The 18,082-nt window shown below is 43.2% G+C and overlaps 1 protein-coding gene across 11 annotated transcripts in view; it reads left to right on the forward strand.

Moving 5' to 3' along the window:
• Positions 1-18,082, forward strand: part of DNAH9 (dynein axonemal heavy chain 9) — a 346,949-nt gene that overhangs the window by 271,649 nt on the left and 57,218 nt on the right. For all 11 annotated transcript variants that reach the window (XM_039476345.2, XM_074388185.1, XM_010339862.3 and 8 more), the window contains 3 exons: positions 431-571; positions 6,088-6,258; positions 8,632-8,754. In XM_039476345.2, the coding sequence (XP_039332279.2) occupies positions 431-571; positions 6,088-6,258; positions 8,632-8,754 (435 nt within the window). The remainder of the gene's footprint in view (positions 1-430; positions 572-6,087; positions 6,259-8,631; positions 8,755-18,082) is intronic.

An 18,082-nucleotide genomic window follows, 5' to 3' on the forward strand; every position in this document is an offset into this window, starting at 1 on the left:
TCCAACTGAAAGAGATCTTTGTAAATTTACATATGAACTATTTCATAAACATTAAGAAAAAAGCCTATACTATGTTTCTTTCCCTGGATTTCCACTGCTTGGCTCATTTTTGAGTCATGCATATTTTTTTGCATTTCCATGCAATCTTCCTCATTAGAGATGGAGCATGGCAACTTGCACAGCTCACACTTCCCAGCTGGGAGAGCTGACAGCTCACCCTCAGAAAGGACTAGAAGTTTACCATCTCCTTTTTCATCCCAGCTCTAGGAAGGAATACCATAGTAGCTTTTCAACTTTCTAGCCATCATCCCCATCCCTGTTCACTCCATCCCCTAAGCAGACACATGTCTGCTCACACAGAGAGGCCAAGTTGGTTCTCAGGAAGCCCTGATTGGTTGGACCACTGGGCTGCTATTTATTTTTCCAACAGGTCCAGGAGGCCAATGTGACTGAAGTGAAAATCAACGAGGCCCGAGAGCACTACCGGCCAGCAGCTGCCAGGGCCTCACTGCTCTACTTCATCATGAATGACCTCAGCAAGATCCATCCGATGTACCAGTTTTCTCTCAAGGTGACTTATACCTGGAGTTTCTTGCCTGATCGTAATAAAGCAGTGTAATATTGCCAATGCAGCTCTCTGTGAAAACATATCCATGTAATATCATTAGCTGTGGCAGGTCTGAAAGATCAAAGCCAGGAGAGCAGCTGTGTTACCTTGAGACCTCTCTTAACCATCCTCTTCTCTTTAATTGGGTCTTACATGATTCACGGGTGCTTTGACTGGAACAGAAGGGGACACCACAGCAAGTCTTGGCTCATTCTTTCAGTAGGCACACGTGATGTAGTGGGTACTATGCTTACTGAATGTGTGGAAGATGATACCAAAGAAATATGAGAAGTGATCCCTGTCCCCCAAGAGCTTAAAATATAATGGACAATCAAATATGTCACTTGTATCGATTAAAATCTAAAGCAGGCAATAATAATACACCAACTTTAAATTACTTTTCTTATGGCCCTAATATCTCCAAAACTCCTGCTTTATGAGTGTTGAAATATTCCTAAAACCAAAGATGTTAGCAAATTGTAAGTGCTGACTAAACTTATCTTACTCATGAAAAAATAAAAACTTATAAATTTTTAGTGCATCTCTGAAAGTACATCTTTCTCCCCTAGGGCATTCATCGAAAGACCACAATTGAAGAGGCAGTAGGAGCTAGTGGAGCATTTCTAAACTTCTTTGGTTTGAACCAACAAAGAGGACATGCACACACATATACAGAGAGAGATAGGAGAGAAAGAACATATGTATGTATATAGACACATGGAGATTTCACACACACACACACACACACACACACACACACACACACACACGGAGAAAGAGCACACTTCAGATCCAGTGTTTTCAGCTAAACCACCATGTGGAGTCCAAGATGGTGGGGATGGTGATGAGCAGATGAGAAACCAGGGGGCCTCCAGTTCCTGGGGCTCATTTGATTGAAGATGGCATTTTATCATTTCCCAATCTTTTTCTTTTAACTTAGAATCTCTGCCGGTTGGATAAACTGTGTTTATAATATTTTATGTTTTTAAAAGAAATCCGATACTTGGCCTCATGTTTAGTCCAAGGCGACATAGGAAAGAATCATAAAATCTTTTAAAACAGCATAAAAGCTGGCATGATAAGCCTAATAACCACAGGATCACCTCCCTAGTTCCAAGAGTAGTTGAAATTGACTATAGGTACCCATCAGAAGCCTACCACAGTACCTCTTTCGGGAAACAAGAAATGAGATGAGGCCCATGATAATATGTGTTCAAAATCAAGATGTTCGGCCGGGCGCGGTGGCTCAAGCCTGTTATCCCAGCACTTTGGGAGGCTGAGGTGGGCAGATCACCTGAGGTCGGGAGTTTGAGACCAGCTTGACCAACTTGGAGAAACCCCATCTCTACTAAAAAAACAAAATTAGCTGGACTTGGTGGCATGTGCCTGTAATCACAGCTACTCGAGAAGTTGAGGCAGGAGAATCGCTTGAACCCAGGAGGTGGAGGTTACTGTGAGCCAAGATTGTGCCACTGCATTCCAGCCTGGGCAACAAGAGCAAAACTCCATCTCAAAAAAAAAAAAATAATAAGATGTTTGGCAGCAATAGTGTCCTGATAGGAAGTTTCAAAGCTCCATTTTTAAAAGTAGATGAGATGGAGTCTGGGTCACCTTACTGATATTAAGAATTGCAAAAACAGCTGTTCAATGACCAACTTGATCATTAAAAGCAGATTTAACTGCTTTATGATAAGTAACCGAAGTAAGGGTGTTAAAAAATACTAAAACCACAATGCGTTTTAGAAGCCTTCTCTAATTTGAAGAAAAATGAGCCATTGTAGTTTTCATGCTCTTGGCTTTTGTCTGAGGTTGGGTTTTACAGTTCCCCTTCCTGGCAGAGAAAGAAGAGACATTCTCAGCATATGGAAACCCCAGATAGGCCAACGTGGCAGGAACCATTCATCCCAGCTTCTAACAGTATTTTTAGCAGAAATCTATTAAAATGTGTGTGTGTGTTTACGCATGCAAAAACTCAGGAGCCAGGTTTTAAACTTGGAAGTTTATAACATGGTTAAGATGGAATTTAAGTGGCAGTAATTTTTCTTCAAGATGTAGCCAAAGGCTCGGCAAAGTTAATAAGACACATTCACAGGGTGCCTCAGAGTGAAAGACACCTCACTGGGGTCTCCTGCAGATTGAAGGGAGGCCCAGCTTTCTCTATTGTGGGCATTCTGCAGAGAGGCTCGGCTGGGGGAATAACACTTCTCAAAGAGGTTGGAAGAAACCGCATCGGATAGGCAGAGGCGAAAATAACACAGCATTGGTCTCAAACCAGAAGCCCAAGAGCCTACTGTCCTGTTTTCTTTGGTCCTTGGAGGACTTTCCAAGTACTTTAATTGGTTGCCAACATTTAAAAATAAGGAGAAGTTATGTAAGTTCCAAATTATGGCTTCTCATGAAGGTCTGGAAGATTGACAACACTAAGCTCACGTCCCACGTGGTGCAGTTTTGCTGGAACCAAGGAATGTTGCCCCCTAGATTGGCCTGTGCCCCCTGTGTTGCCAGTCCTTATGCCTCCCTACTTGGCATTAAACACCTGGCTCCTGAAGGCATTGAGTTTGATCTAGAGCACTGCTCACACTTTGCCTAACTTCTTTTAGGCACTGGCAGGACTGTGTCCTGCCATCTATCTGATGCTGCTGCTTCTAACCTTCTAACTCCCAGCCATGCCTCTCTGCAGAACGCCCACAATACAGAAAGCTGGGCCTCCCATCAATATGCAGGAGACCCCAGTGAGGTGTCTTTCACTCTGAGGCATCCTATGAACATGTCTTATTAACCTTTGCCTAGCCTTTGGCTAAATCTTGAAGATAAATTACAAATAATTTTTTTTTTTTTTGAGGCAGAGTTTCGCTCTTGTTACCCAGGCTGGAGTGCAATGGCGCGATCTCAGCTCACCGCAACCTCCGCCTCCTGGGTTCAGGCAATTCTCCTGCCTCAGCCTCCTGAGTAGCTGGGATTACAGGCACGCGCCACCATGCCCAGCTAATTTTTTTGTATTTTTAGTAGAGATGGGGTTTCACCATGTTTACCAGGATGGTCTCGATCTCTTGACCTCGTGATCCACCCGCCTCGGCCTCCCAAAGTGCTGGGATTACAGGCTTGAGCCACCGCGCCTGGCCTACAAATAATTTTTAATGCTCGCTATATGTGAAGAGATGGGAAATGTAAGACAGTGAGTAAGGCCCAGGATGCACCCTGTGTGCTCATAACCTGGTAAAAAGATTAAAAATACCAAAGACAGAAGACAATGGATAAGGGCCCTACAAAAAAAATTACAAGTTGATGAGTATCTACGAGGGTAGTTTGAGTGAATGATGAGACCTTCTGGAGGAAGCTGTGGAAGTGGGGATCAGGCCCAGCACTAGAGATGTCCTGACACCAGAAGTAAGAGGAAGAAGCTTGGCCAGGCATGGTGGCTCACGCCTGTAATCCCAGCACTTGGGAGGCTGAGGCAGGTGGATCGTTTGAAGTCAGGAGTTCGAGACCAGCCTGGCCAACATGGTGAAACCTTGTCTCTACTAAAAATACCAAAAAAATGAGTCAGGCATGGTAGTGCTGCCTGTAATCCTGCTACTCGGGAGGCTGAGGCACAAGAATTGCTTGAACTCAGGAGGTAGAGATTGCAGTGAGCCGAGAGTGTGTCATTGCACTCCAGCCTGAGTGACAGAGTGAAACTTTGTATCAAAAAGGAAGAAGCTTTTTTATTTTTGTTTCTTGTTTTAGGACAGAAAAGAAAAAGAGAGCCACAATTAGTTTAATATAAAGAAAATGCTAAATGTACCTAGGTTTTTACATTTTTTAAGATATTTTCCTGAATTGTGAACCACTTTGTTTAAACTTAAATAACTAGAGATTCTTTACTGATCACTGTTATTTTGATAAAGAGAGAGCTTTAGGGAAAAGCCATAGGACTGCCAGGAGAAGGCTCTCCACTCTGCCTCTATGGAACTGTTCTGGAATCTTCCCAGATTGCTCTCTGTGATGCTGGGTGGACATTATCAGCCTCTAATGAGCTATTATTTCTATCTAAAATCTATCAAGTGAAGGTAACCATCACAATGGATTGGGTTGAACATGGGCAGAAGATTTTGCAAAGATCATTAAAACTAAATAAAGAAGGAAGGCTGCAAAGGCTTTGTTAACAAGAAACACCCTGGAACCATGGAATGGAGAGAGAAATTCACATTTTCCTGCTTTGCAAATGAAGAGATATTGAGCCTCAAATCTTATATGGTTTTTATTAAAGTTCAAATACTTGGTGTTAGAAAGACTTAAGATTTTTTTTCTTATTGAAGCCACAAGAGGAAAGTAGAGAAAAGACTGGAAATCTGCGTAACGCAAAATTGAAAAGTTTCAATTATATCTTGGCTTGTATTTTATTTTGTTCTGTTTTTGTTGTTCTTTGTTTTTGTTGTTGTTGTTGTTGTTTTGTTTCTTAGGTTATTTTGAGACAGGGTCCCACTCTGTCACCCAGGCTGGAGTGCAGTGGCACCATCATAGCTCATTGCAGCCTCAGACTCCCACTTCAGCTTCCCAAGTAGCTAGAACTACAGGTGTGTGCCACCATGCCCAGAAAATGTAATTTTTTGTAGAGACACGGTCTCACTGTCTTGTCCAGGCTGGTTTTGAACTCCTGGCCTCAAGTGATCCTCTCAGCAGTACCTCCCAAAGTGCTGAGATTACAGGAATGCACCACTGCACCTGGCCTTGGCTTTTATTTTCTTTGTTTGTTCTATTCATATCACATTTCAAATGTAACATTCCAAATGCTTACTTTTTTAAATAGTCAATATCTAAGTTTAAAACAATGGAAAACTGATTCACATGATTTTCATATTACATTATACACGTAATGTGTAGTTCAGAAGATGTAACCAAAGCAGGCTATGCTCCCCCTGCATTGCAGGAGGGTCCATGAGAGAAGAGGCTGCTTGCAAGGACTCATCATATGACTGCAGGGATATATATGCCTTATAGCAAAGTAATAATTCACATGAGCAAACTAAGAAAAGATAATAGCATGTTTTCTTGTTACCATTGTCCTTCTTGGCAGGATATTTTGGAAAAACTTTTTTTTTTTCTTTTTGAGACAGAGTTGCTCTGTCACCCAGCCTGGAGTACAGTGGCGCCATCTCAGCTCACCACAACCTCCACATCCCAGGTTCAAGCGATTCTCCTGCCTCAGCCTCCCAAGTAGCTAGAATTACAGACATGCACCACCATGTCCACTAATTTTTGTACTTTTAGTAGAAACAGCATTTCACCACATTGGCCAGGCTGGTCTTGAACTCCTGACCTCAGGTCATCTGCCCACCTCCGGCTCCCAAAGTGCTATGATTACAGGCATGAGCCACCGCACCCAGCCTTGGGAAAAGATTTCTATGAGCTGGGACACTATTGCATTCTTCGCAGGTAAGACCACTAGTATATAGTAAGAGGGTTGTGTACCTTACCAGTTTCCTTCCTTCTGTCCTCAGGCCTTCAGTATCGTCTTCCAGAAAGCTGTGGAGAGGGCTGCTCCCAACGAGAGCCTGAGGGAGCGGGTGGCCAACCTAATAGACAGCATAACCTTCTCTGTGTACCAGTATACTGCCCGTGGGCTCTTTGAGTGTGATAAGCTGACCTACCTTGCCCAGCTCACCTTTCAGGTAAAAGTGGATTAAAGAAGTTTCCAGAAAGCAGGTTATTTTTAGTGCCCAGCCAACAGGTGTTAAGAGACTTTCTTCTTTCAACATCACTTCCCACAGCATGTTTAGACTATCTGTCTTTGGATAGAGGCATCAGACAAGAAGTTCCAATATGGTATATGCATCTGCCCCCACCATTTCCCACTCATGGCAGACATACTTAATCGATCATTGTACTTTTTCTTGCTGATCCTGGATGATCTATGATCTTCCTCAGCACAGCCCTCCAGCAGCCACTACCAATCAATCAAAACTGGCACTGAACATGAAACTAGATGAAACCATACCAATAACTAGATGCTTTTTGAAATACAGTGAGAAATTTGGTAGAGTATCCATCATTGTGTATTTACCTTTAGATTGCGAGTTTACTGATGCAGTCATCCCCTGGGAGAAGAAACTGCCCAGGTCTTTCCACAGCTGTAGCAGCCTTGGCCTTTGAGAGTTTTCAGTAACTTTTGTTCTCAAGGGTTTGGGAAGCAGTAATTTCTGATTTTGCTGCATCTTTAAGAAGAAACCTTTGTCTTCTAGTTACTCTCAACGTCAAAAAAACATGACAATTTACTTCCTTTTTGTTTTTTTGTGTGTTTTTTTTGAGATGGAGTCTCACTCTGTTGTCCAGGCTGGAATGCAGTGGTGTAATGATCCTGGCTCACTGCAACCTTCACCTCCCCAGTTCAAGCAATTCTCCTGCCTCAGCCTTCTAAGTAGCTAGGATTATAGATGTGCACCACCACACTCAGCTAATTTTTTTTTTTTTTTTTTTTTTGTATTTTAAGTAGAGGCAGGGTTTCACCCAGGCTGGTCTCAAACTCCTGACCTCAGGTGATCCACCCACCTCACCCTACCAAAGTGCTGGGATTACAGGCATGAGCCACTGCATCCAGCCTAATTTACTTCCTTTTACATATCTCTCAAATCATTTAGAATTGGAATTTTTTCCAGTATGTAAATTGGGAGCACAGACTATCTCGAAGGCCCTTTCCAGTTCCAAAAGTCAGATATTTCATCACACTTCCCTGCTGGCTCTGTTTGCACCTGTCAGGTCCTGCCTGAGTTCATGGCTGAGTGTTGCTGTGCCTCATGCCTCTTATCCTCTGTATTTCCCACTCCAGCCCAGAAGACAGCCTGGCCTTTGCAGAGAAAAAAAAAAAAAAAAAAAACATGGACCCCACCTCTCAGTGTGAATCACGAGCTCAAACCAAGCCAGATGTTTTTCCCTCCCTGTACACAGCTCTCTAATTCCCCATTCAAGCCTCTGCACTTTCCATTTCCAGTCCAGGGAACATCTTCCCTTCCCGCGAAAATATCCCTGTCTCTTAGCTTCTCCAAGACCCAGTCCAAAACTGCTTATAGGAAATACATATGCACACATATGTTTATTGCAGTGCTGTTTACAATTGCAAAGACTTGGAACCAACCCCAATGCCCATCAATGAGAGATTGGATAAAGAAAACGTGGCACATGTACACCACGGAATACTATGCAGCCATAAAAAAGAACAAGTTCATGTCCTTTGCAGGGACATAAATGAAGCTGGAAACCATCATTCTCAGTAAACTAACGCAGGAACAGAAAAACAAACACTGCATATTCTCACTCATAAGTCGGAGCTGAACAATGAAAACACATGAACACAGGGAGGGGAACGTTACATACCAGGGCCTGTTGGGGGGTGAGGGGAAAAGGGAGAGATAGCATTAGGACAAATACCTAATACGTGCGAGGCTCACAGCCTAGGTGACAGGTTGATAGGTGCAGCAAACCACCATGGCACATGTATACCTATGTAACAAACCTGCACGTTCTACACATGTATCCCAGAACTTAAAATTTTTTTAAAAAAAACCACTTATAGGAAGGTTAGTCAAATTAGTTTCTTTCTGCCCCTCACTTGCTGGTAACTCCTCTATTCTGTAACTCCTTTAGCCTTAGTGATTCCCATCTGCATTTCTATCTGGCATGTATTCATATATCACTTTGACGTTCCCCTCAGATCATGCCACTTGTATGTGTCATCTGCTCAATTAGATTGCAGAAACATACTCTGTGTCCTTTATGATTGATATATAATAAATGCTTATTAACCAAGATACAGTCACTCACTATGTGCAGTTAAGTCACTCTGATATTTGGGGTGAAAATAGATGGACGTAGAAATAATGTATGTGAATACACTCCTCCTTCCATCCTACCCTCACTAAACTACCAAAATTGATGGGAAAACTCTAGTATTAGAGGCAGCAATAATTATTCTGAGTGACAACCCCTAAGATTTCTAAGACTCTGGCTACAAGCTATAAGAAATGCAGTGTCATTTCTCCACATTGCAGATTCTCCTCATGAACCGAGAAGTCAACGCAGCAGAGTTGGATTTCCTGCTTCGATCTCCAGTGCAGACAGGCACCACGAGCCCTGTGGAGTTCCTCTCCCATCAGGCATGGGGAGCCGTCAAGGTCAGTACTGACCCCCTAGAAAAAAGCCAAGCTCTCATCTCTCACAGTTGATCCCAGACACTGGTCCCATGAAGTCAGCAGGGCTCTCTTTTGGTTCAAGCACGGAACTGTGTTAAACATGGGTGCATCCCTTTCCTTGCATCCCCACAGCAAGCTCATCTTTCCTGGGCCTGCAGAGAAGAAGCAGGTGCTTGCTGGTGTATGAGGGCTCTGCCTCCAGGGAGTGAGGAAACAGGAGGTTCCCGCAATCTCCTCTGAGTTAGCTGAGCTGCTACCTAACAGGGCTTAAGGCTGGAACATGGGCTCCTTGGTGAGTCCCTGGGGTTGATGCGGAGAGGCTGCCACAGCGTTTCCATAAAACAGGCAGGTGCCAGGGTTCTATTCAGCATCTGAATCCTAACTCAGATTCAAAGCAGAAATGCATTTCAGCCTGGGATGCACGGCAGTTAATAATAGTTCTTATATATCGAGTCCTTTGGAAATGCCTTACCTTATTAAATTCTCATATCCACCTGGGCAATAGGTATTATTTGTTCCCATTTAACATATGGGGAAACAGCTCCCATGCTTACCAGACACCCAGGACACAAATTTTGGTCTCTCTGATGGCAGAGCCTATTTTCATTCCATGTCATGCAGCTTAGTGTAGCTGGAATTCTGTCAGTGTTGAAAAGATCACAAACTATAAGTTCCAGCTGAGCCCAGTGGCTTATGCCTGTAATCCCAGCACTTTGGGAGGCCAAGGCAGGCAGATCACAAGGTCAAGAGATGGAGACCATCCTGGCCAACATGGTAAAACTCCGTCTCTACTAAAAATACAAAAAAATTAGCTAGGCATGATGGCACACACCTGTAGTCCCAGCTACTCAGGAGGCTGAGGCAGGATGATCGCTTGAACCCAGGAGGCAGAGGTTGCAGTGAGCTGAGATGGTGCCACTGCACTCCAGCCTGGTGACAGAGTGAGACTCCATCTCAAAAAAAAAAAAAGCAAAAAACTATAAGGTCCTTTCAGTAGGTGCAATGCCTGTACTCACGAATACTGCCACAATGCCTGGCAGGGAATGCCGAGTGAGGCAACACCAGCTCACTCCAGAGAGGCCAGGCCTGCACTCTATGCAGGCAGTGAGCATCCAAGGAAGGTGTCAGTACCGTGTGAGGAATAGTGTCTGCAGAGGATGAATCTTGTTCATGATCTGCCATGTTTGTTGCATTTTATAGATGTTTAGTAGCACAAAGAAGTATTAGAGTGAAGTAATATGATTGGCTTTCTTTCTCTTTATTTTTTTAAATGGTTTATTTTGAGACAACAATTCATATCCAATTTTAAGAAATAGGCCAGGCGCGGTGGCTCATGCCTATAATCCCAGCACTTTGGGAGCCCGAGGTGGGCAGATCATGAAGTCAGGAGATCGAGACCATCCTGGCCATCATGTTGAAACCCCATCTCTACTAAACTACAAAAATTAGCTGGGTGTGGTGGCTCACACCTGTAGTCCCAGCTACTTCGGGAGGCTGAGGCAGGAGAATTGCTTGAACCTGGGAGGCGGAGGTTGTAGTGAGTCAAGATTGCACCACTGCACTCCAGCCTGGCGCCTGGTGACACAACAAGACTCTGTCTCAAAAAAAAAAAAAAAAAAAAGGAAAGAAATAATACAGAGATATCCCTTGTACCGTTTTCTGCAATGGTAGCATCTTGCAATACTATAGTACAGGCATCCCCAGACTTTTTACACAGGGGGCCAGTTCACTGTCTCTCAGACCGTTGGAGGACTGCCACATACTGTGCTCCTCTCACTGACCACCAATGAAAGAGGTGCCCCCTCCTGAAGTGCGGCGGGGGGCCAGATAAATGGCCTCAGGGGGCCACATGTGGCCCGCGGGCCGTAGTTTGGGGATGCCTGCTATAGTACAATAACACATCTGGGAAATTTAACATTGAAACAATCCACTGATGTTACTCTGATTTTGCCAGTTTTACGTGTATGTGGTGTAGATTCCTCTAATCACACCACACTTACAGAAAGTTCCATCAATACAAGGAACTCTCATGTTGGCCTTCTATTACCACATCTTTCCTCATCTACTTCCTAATACCTACCAAGCACTAATCTGTTCTCCATTTGTATAATCTTCTGTCATCTCAAGGATGTTACATAAATGGAATTATACAGTATGTAACCATGTGGGATTGGTGTGCTCATTCAGCGTGATTCCCTTGATGTCTATCCAAGTAGTTTTGCTTTATAACTAAAGTCTAGAACTTAATCATTTATATGCATTCTGTCCCCTTCAAAGGAGTCATCTCAGGAAATTCAAGGCTCATTCCCTTAATGCTACCATCACTCAAAAATCATTTTCTGACTTCTTTTTCAGGGCCTCTATTGTTTTAACCAACTTTAGGACTGTATCTAAATCAAGGGTTATCACACTTTTTCTGCAAAGGGCCACTCAGTAAATATCTCCATCTTTACATCTTCACCTGGCTGCCTTCCCTCTGTGAGTCTCTGTCTCTCAGCTTCTTATAAGGGTACTAGTTATATTGGATTAGGGCCCACACTAGTTACTTCATCTTAACTTGATTACATCTGCAAAGACCCTGTTTCCAAATAAGGTCACAGTCACAAGTCCAGGAGGTTAGTTCTTTAGTATGTATTTTGGAGGGACACAATTTACTCCAAAACAATTATGAGGGCCACTTAGACTTTGTAGGCCAGACTCTGTAGCAACTACTTAACACTGCCCAAAGCCATACGCAGTATGTAAATGAATGGATATGGCTGAGTTCCAATAAAACTTTATTTACAAAAACAGGTGGTGGGCCAGATTGGGCCTGTAAGCTATAGTTTGCCAATCTCTGATCTAAATAATAAAGTTGTAATTTGATTTTTATTTCATTGTATTTGTCCTTCTGGACCCAATCTGGTGAATGAGAAGGGAAATAATATATTGGAGAAAAAATAAAGGGGAACTCCATCCACAACAGAAACCCAAATTACAAAGTTACAAAATGCCTACGAATGATTACAGTAAATGCAGAGAAGTAGAAACCATCCATTTTCCTGGGCTACATAAGATACAAATGAATAGACAAACTTTAGAGTAGCACTGTTCAAAAGAAATATAATGCAAACCACTTAAATAATTTTAAATTTTCTATAGCTGCATTTAAAAATGGTTAAAATTGACTGGGCTTGGTAGCTCATGCGTGTAATCCCAACACTTGGGAAGGCCAAGCCGGGCAGATTATCTGAGGCCAGGAGTCAGAGACCAGCCTGGCCAACATGGTGAAAACCCATATCTACTAAAATTACAAAATTAGCCAGGTGAGGTGACGTATGCCTGTAATCCCAGCTGCTTGGGAGGCCGAGGCTGGAGAATTGCTTGAACCTGGGAGGTAGAGGTTGCAGCGAGCTGAGATTGCACCATTGCACACTAGCCTGGGTGACAAGAGTGAAACTCCATCTCAAAAAAAAAAAAGGATAAAATTAATTTTAGTAAGATATTTTCTTTAAGCCAGTATAGCCAAAATATTATTTCATTATGCAGTTGTTATAAAATTATTACTGAGATATTTTGTGTTTTCATACTAAGGCTTTGAAATCTGGTGAATGTTTTTTATACTTATAGCTCATCTCAATTCAGATGCCAAATTTTCATCCAAAACATTTGTATTGAGATTTCATAAAATTTAGAGTTAAAATGGTTGATTCATATACCCAAGTTGTTCCAACAATCTTTAGAAGTTTTCCAACTAATAAAACAAATCCTATTTTCTACACTTGAATTTTAAGGCCATTAAAATTAAATGCAATTGGCCGGGCACGGTGGCTCAAGCCTGTAATCCCAGCACTTTGGGAGGCCGAGGCGGGTGGATCACGAGGTCAAGAGATCGAGACCATCCTGGTCAACATGGTGAAACCCCGTCTCTACTAAAAATACAAAAAAAAAATTAGCTGGGCATGGTGGCGCGTGCCTGTAATCCCAGCTACTCAGGAGGCTGAGGCAGGAGAATTGCCTGAACCCAGGAGGTGGAGGTTGCGGTGAGCCGAGATTGCGCCATTGCACTCCAACCTGGGTAACAAGAGCGAAACTCCGTCTCAAAAAAAAAAAAAAAAAAATTAAATGCAATTAAAAATTCAGTCTCTGAGTCCCACAGCCACATTTCAAGTACGTGGGAGTCACTCGTGGCCAGTGGCTATCTTGTAGGATAGTATGGCCCAGAGCTAGAGAATAATTTATTGCAGTCTGGTGCCTTTACAGAAAATAAGTTAGGTCTGTAAAGCAGTTGTGAATGAATCCCTTTTGCAGAATTGGAGCAATGATGGAGATGGACGAATTAATGCAGGCTCTGGAGTCAGACATTCTTGGATTCAAGTTCAAGCTTTTGTGTGTGGTTTCTGATATGTTGTCTCATTCCTCTGAGTCTTGGTTTCCTCATCTGCAAAATGGTCATTATAACACCTTTCTCACAAGGCTACATAAGACACAGAGTAAATGCTAAATCAATGGAAGCTGATTGGTTATGGTTGCTGTATTTGTTTCCTAGAGCTGTTCTCACAAAGTACTGCAAATTGCATGGCTTAAAACAACAGAAATCTGTTCTCTCACAGTTGCCAAGGCTGAAAGCCAAAATTAAGGTGTCAGCAGGGCCGTGCTCCCCCCAGAGGCTCTGGGAAAGGATGCTTCCTTGCCTCTTCCAGCTTCTGGTAGCCCCTGGTATCTTTTGCTTTGTGGCAGCATTAACTCCAGTGTCTGTCTCCATCTCCACATCTTCACATGGCTGTCTTCCCTCTGTAAGTCTCTGCCTTTCCACTTCTTACAAGGGCACCAGTCATATTAGATGAGGATCCACACTAATGACCTTATTGTAACTTGATTACATCTCCAAAGACCCTCTTTCCAAATAAGGGCATATTCACAAGTCCAGGAGATTAGTTCTTCAGTATATATCTTGGGGGATACAATTCATCCCGTGAAAATGATGATTATTAATTACCCAGCTCTCTGGTGTCTACATGTTGTAGTAGATATGGATTGTACAACATAGAATTTTCCCAAAGAAGGAAAAACTTTCAGGAACTGCAATTGGACCAAGTACAGTTGCCTCTCTTTGTATTACTCCAAAAAACCCTCTGCAGCAAAAGTCATAAGGAATAAATGATTCAGAAGCACTCTTCGGTGCTTTCATTTCACAAAGCTCAACCCAAAAGCTTCGTACAATTTAGTTTCATTCCTCTTTTCACAAAATGGATTGTTTGGTTCACTTTACCTTGCTTCACTTTGCTTTTTTGTTTTGTTTTGTGGCTAAGCTCATCTGGCTGTTCAAAGGCTTTTGCCAGCTAGAGCTTATCTCTTTGTATGAATTTGTTAGGAAGAGTAGCAAAGTCCAGACCCATCAAACTCAAGCACAGCACAGGATGTGAGCAGGTGAAACACAATGCATTATGTAGTACTCATTGGCGAAGCCTTTGATGAATGCTCTTTTTAAGTGTTTGGTTGGATTTTAGCCTAAAGAAACGAAATAAGTATAATTGAATAGGACATGATTTTTTTAAAAAAAAAATTAAGCATTCTATCTCATGAGGAAAACTGATTGTCTTGTTTCCCCAGAAGAACTAATAAGCAGATAATGAATGAAATATTTGTGATAAAATACTGCTTTTATTAATATCCTTTGTAAGGGTTTTCTAGGTCCCATCAAATATGGAACTTGCAGGTAATGGGCACGTGGTGTTGTTCATTAGAAAATCTCATCTGTGATGAAGGCCTTTGTTAGCCTTTGAAAAGGCCCCTCACTACCACTCTGGTTGCCAATTTAGCTCAGTTGTATTTTGCTACACAGCCCAAAGTAATTAGGTTAATTAGTCATTTCCATTTAGCTTATTAGAAGGCTAGAAATCCCTTTTCCTCATTTGGAAGATTAAACGTTGCAATTGTATTCAATCTAGAGCTTCAAGAAAGTGTGTTTCAGATCCAGTCCTGGCAGCTGGGAGCACTGATCACAGTGTAATTTGCTCAGTTTTGTGGAGATGCCAGAGGGGGTTCCAGGACTGCAGAAGGGTTAATAATGATGCATACTGGGAAGAGGTGGGGAGTGGCTGCCTGGAAGAAGGTGAAAGTCAGCTCCTCAGCACAGAGAGGAATAATTACAGCAGCTGCAGCTTTCTTAGCCTGTCAAGAGCCCTCCTGCTGACCAGGCAGATGTCAAATCTGATTAACTGAGTATTTCCTAAGTGCCAGGCACCCTGCTAGGCCTCAGGCATACAAAGAGGCCTACAAAAGTTCTTGCCCGCAGGGAACTCACAGTCTTGTGGGAGTAACAGACAAGTAAATCAGCAACTGCAATTCAGTAGCCATAGGAGCCCCCAAGGAAGGAAAAGGAAGAGTGATACAGACTTCAAAGCACTTGTGTCTACATTAGAGTATGAGATATGGCGGACCACATTACTCAGCCTCATCTTCCAAATGAAAAACAAAACAAAACAAAAACCTCACAAGGGTTTTACAGCAGGCTCCAAGTGCATTGACTCAAAAGTGGTGGTGCTGGGGCCAGATCTCCAGTCCCCCGTGCCACCTACACCGCTGTGCACACCACTCCACACTACTTACCGGCACCAGTGAAGGAGCGCTCCCTGGTCCAAATGGTCCACAGAGCCCGTGTGAACGGATATGTAAAGCCAGGACACGTGTTCATTTCCATGGGACAAAAGTCTCTGCAAGCCCATGTCACATGCCTCGGTTCCTCTCTCACTGTTCCTGTTGCTAGGAAAGCAAAAGACTCCTCTGTAGCAATCACGCTGCTTCCTATCAGGCCTTATACTCCCCCTCCTCCAGGCTTTAGCTCTTCTTGATCCTTCCCCCACCAAAAAAAAAAAAAAAAAAAAAAAAAATTCCTTTCCTTCTCTCTACCTCTCTCTCTGCCCAGCAGAATTCTACATACCTACCAAGGCCTCCCTCATCTCCTTTCTGCCTAGCCTAGGACTGCAGGCTCCTGGAAGGCTTGTTGTTTGTGTTGCTGTTGCTGTTTACCATTGCCTTCCCAAGTATCTGGTAGGTAGTAGGAATTGAATAAATGTCAAAAGAATGAATGAATTAGTTCACATAAAAAGATTATATTGGGTTCCTAAAAACTCATGGCACTGTGGTAGGCACTTTAGACACACCATCTAGTCTAGCTTTTAATGTCCTTGGGGAAACCAGGCATGCAGGCACAGTTGAATAATGAAGGCAAGAGTGCAGGTAATTAAGTATCTAAGTGAGTGATGTTGTTGTGGGCATGCTGAAGAAATAGAGCAGACCTCCTACTCACACACCCAAAATATGGTTCCAACCTCAAGATGGATGATGCTACATTCATACTAAGAGAATATGAGAAAGTTGATTACCCAGATAATGTGGTTTTCTAGAAAGAGCAGAGGATCTCCCAAGCAGACTTGAGTATTATGATGCTTAGGAGGTGGGGCCAGGACGAGGGTACCTGTGCATGGGCAGGGGCTTGCCTGGTACCACTTCCCTCCAGAACCAAAAGAGGGAGTTCCCAGGGCAGAAGGGGAAGAGGAAAAATGAGGTTTAAAAGCTATCAGCAGGCCGGGCGCGGTGGCTCAAGCCTGTAATCCCAGCACTTTGGGAGTCCGAGGCGGGTGGATCACGAGGTCGAGAGATCGAGACCATCCTGGTCAACATGGTGAAACCCCCTCTCTACTAAAAGTGCAAAAAATTAGCTGGGCATGGTGGCACGTGCCTGTAATCCCAGCTACTCAGGAGGCTGAGGCAGGAGAATTGCCTGAGCCCAGGAGGCGGAGGTTGCAGTGAGCCGAGATCGCGCCATTGCACTCCAGCCTGGGTAACAAGGGCGAAACTCCATCTCGGAAAAAAAAAAAAAAAAAAAAGCTATCAGCAGTCAAACATCTAAAATCCAAACTCTTGGCTGGGCATGGTGGCTCACACCTGTAATCCAAGCACTTTGGAGGCCAAGGCAGGTGGATCACCTGAGGTTGGGAGTTTAAGACCAGCCTGACTAACATGGTGAAACGTCGTCTCTTAAAAAAAAAAAAAAAAAAAAAAAAAAAAAAAAATCGAACTCCTTTTATTAAAGCTATGAGCAGTCAAACATCTAAAAAAAGTCAGTCTTTTGGTCTCCCTTGGCCACATTTAAAGAAGAATTGTCTTGGACCACACATAAAACACACTATCACTAATGATAGTTGATGAACGAGATGTGTGTGTGTGTGTGTGTGTGTGTGTGTGTGTGTGTGTGTATACATACATTGTGGCTGGGAGCGGTGACTGGTGACTCACGCCTGTAATCCCAGCACTTTGGGAGGCTGAGCTGGGTGGGTCACCAGGTCAGGATTTCAAGACCAGCCTGGCCAATATGGTGAAACCCATCTCTCCTAAAAATACAAAAAATAGCTGGACATGGTGGCATGTGCCTGTAATCCCAGCTACTCAGGAGGCTGAGGCAGGAAAATTGCTTGATCCCAGGAGGTGGAGGTTGCAGTGAGCCAAGATCATGCCAATGCACTCCAGCCTGGGTGGCAGAGCGAGACTCTATCTCAAAAAAAAAAAATATATATATATATATATATATATATGTATGTATGTATATGTGTGTGTGTGTATATATATATGTGTGTGTGTATATATATATATATATGGCCAAGACTCATAATGTTTCATGAAAATTTATGAACTTGTGTTGAGCCACCTTCAAAGCCATCCTAGGCCAAAGGCCATGGGTTGGACAAGCTCGCTCTAAGTGGTTTGCAAAAGGATGGAGGGTCTACATGTTCTACATTAGGAAAGCTAGCCCGAGGGAGGTCGCAGGTTTTGAACTGGACTTTAACAACTTGTAGAGCCTTAACATATAACAAGGAAAGGAAGAAGTGGAATGTGGCAGAAAAGAAAGCAGGAGTTTACATATGGTGGAAGCAGTATGAACAAGGAATTGAGTTGGGAATGAGTCAGGTGCATTTCCAAGGTTGGGGGCAGATATGCTCAGAGTGGGACAGAGTAGGACCCAGGTTTACTGGACAGATTGAAGAGAAGCACCGAACGAAGAGATCTGTCTTCCAAGTTATGCATTTGGACTTAATCCTTATAGACATAGACAACCCATAGAAATTTTAAGAGCTGTCATTAACACAGAGTAAAGACATTTCGGAGGAAAATTGACAGGGTTTGGTGACAGTTTGAGAAGGAAAGGGAGAAGTCACTAACTTTTTTTTTTTTTGAGATGGAGTCTTGCTCTGTCGCCAGGCTGGAATGCAGTGGCATGATCTCGGCTCACTGCAGCCTCTGTCTCCCAGGTTCAAGTGATTCCCCTGCC

The sequence above is a fragment of the Saimiri boliviensis genome, chromosome 17 (assembly GCF_048565385.1).
Source record: "Saimiri boliviensis isolate mSaiBol1 chromosome 17, mSaiBol1.pri, whole genome shotgun sequence".
NCBI lineage: Eukaryota > Metazoa > Chordata > Mammalia > Primates > Cebidae > Saimiri > Saimiri boliviensis.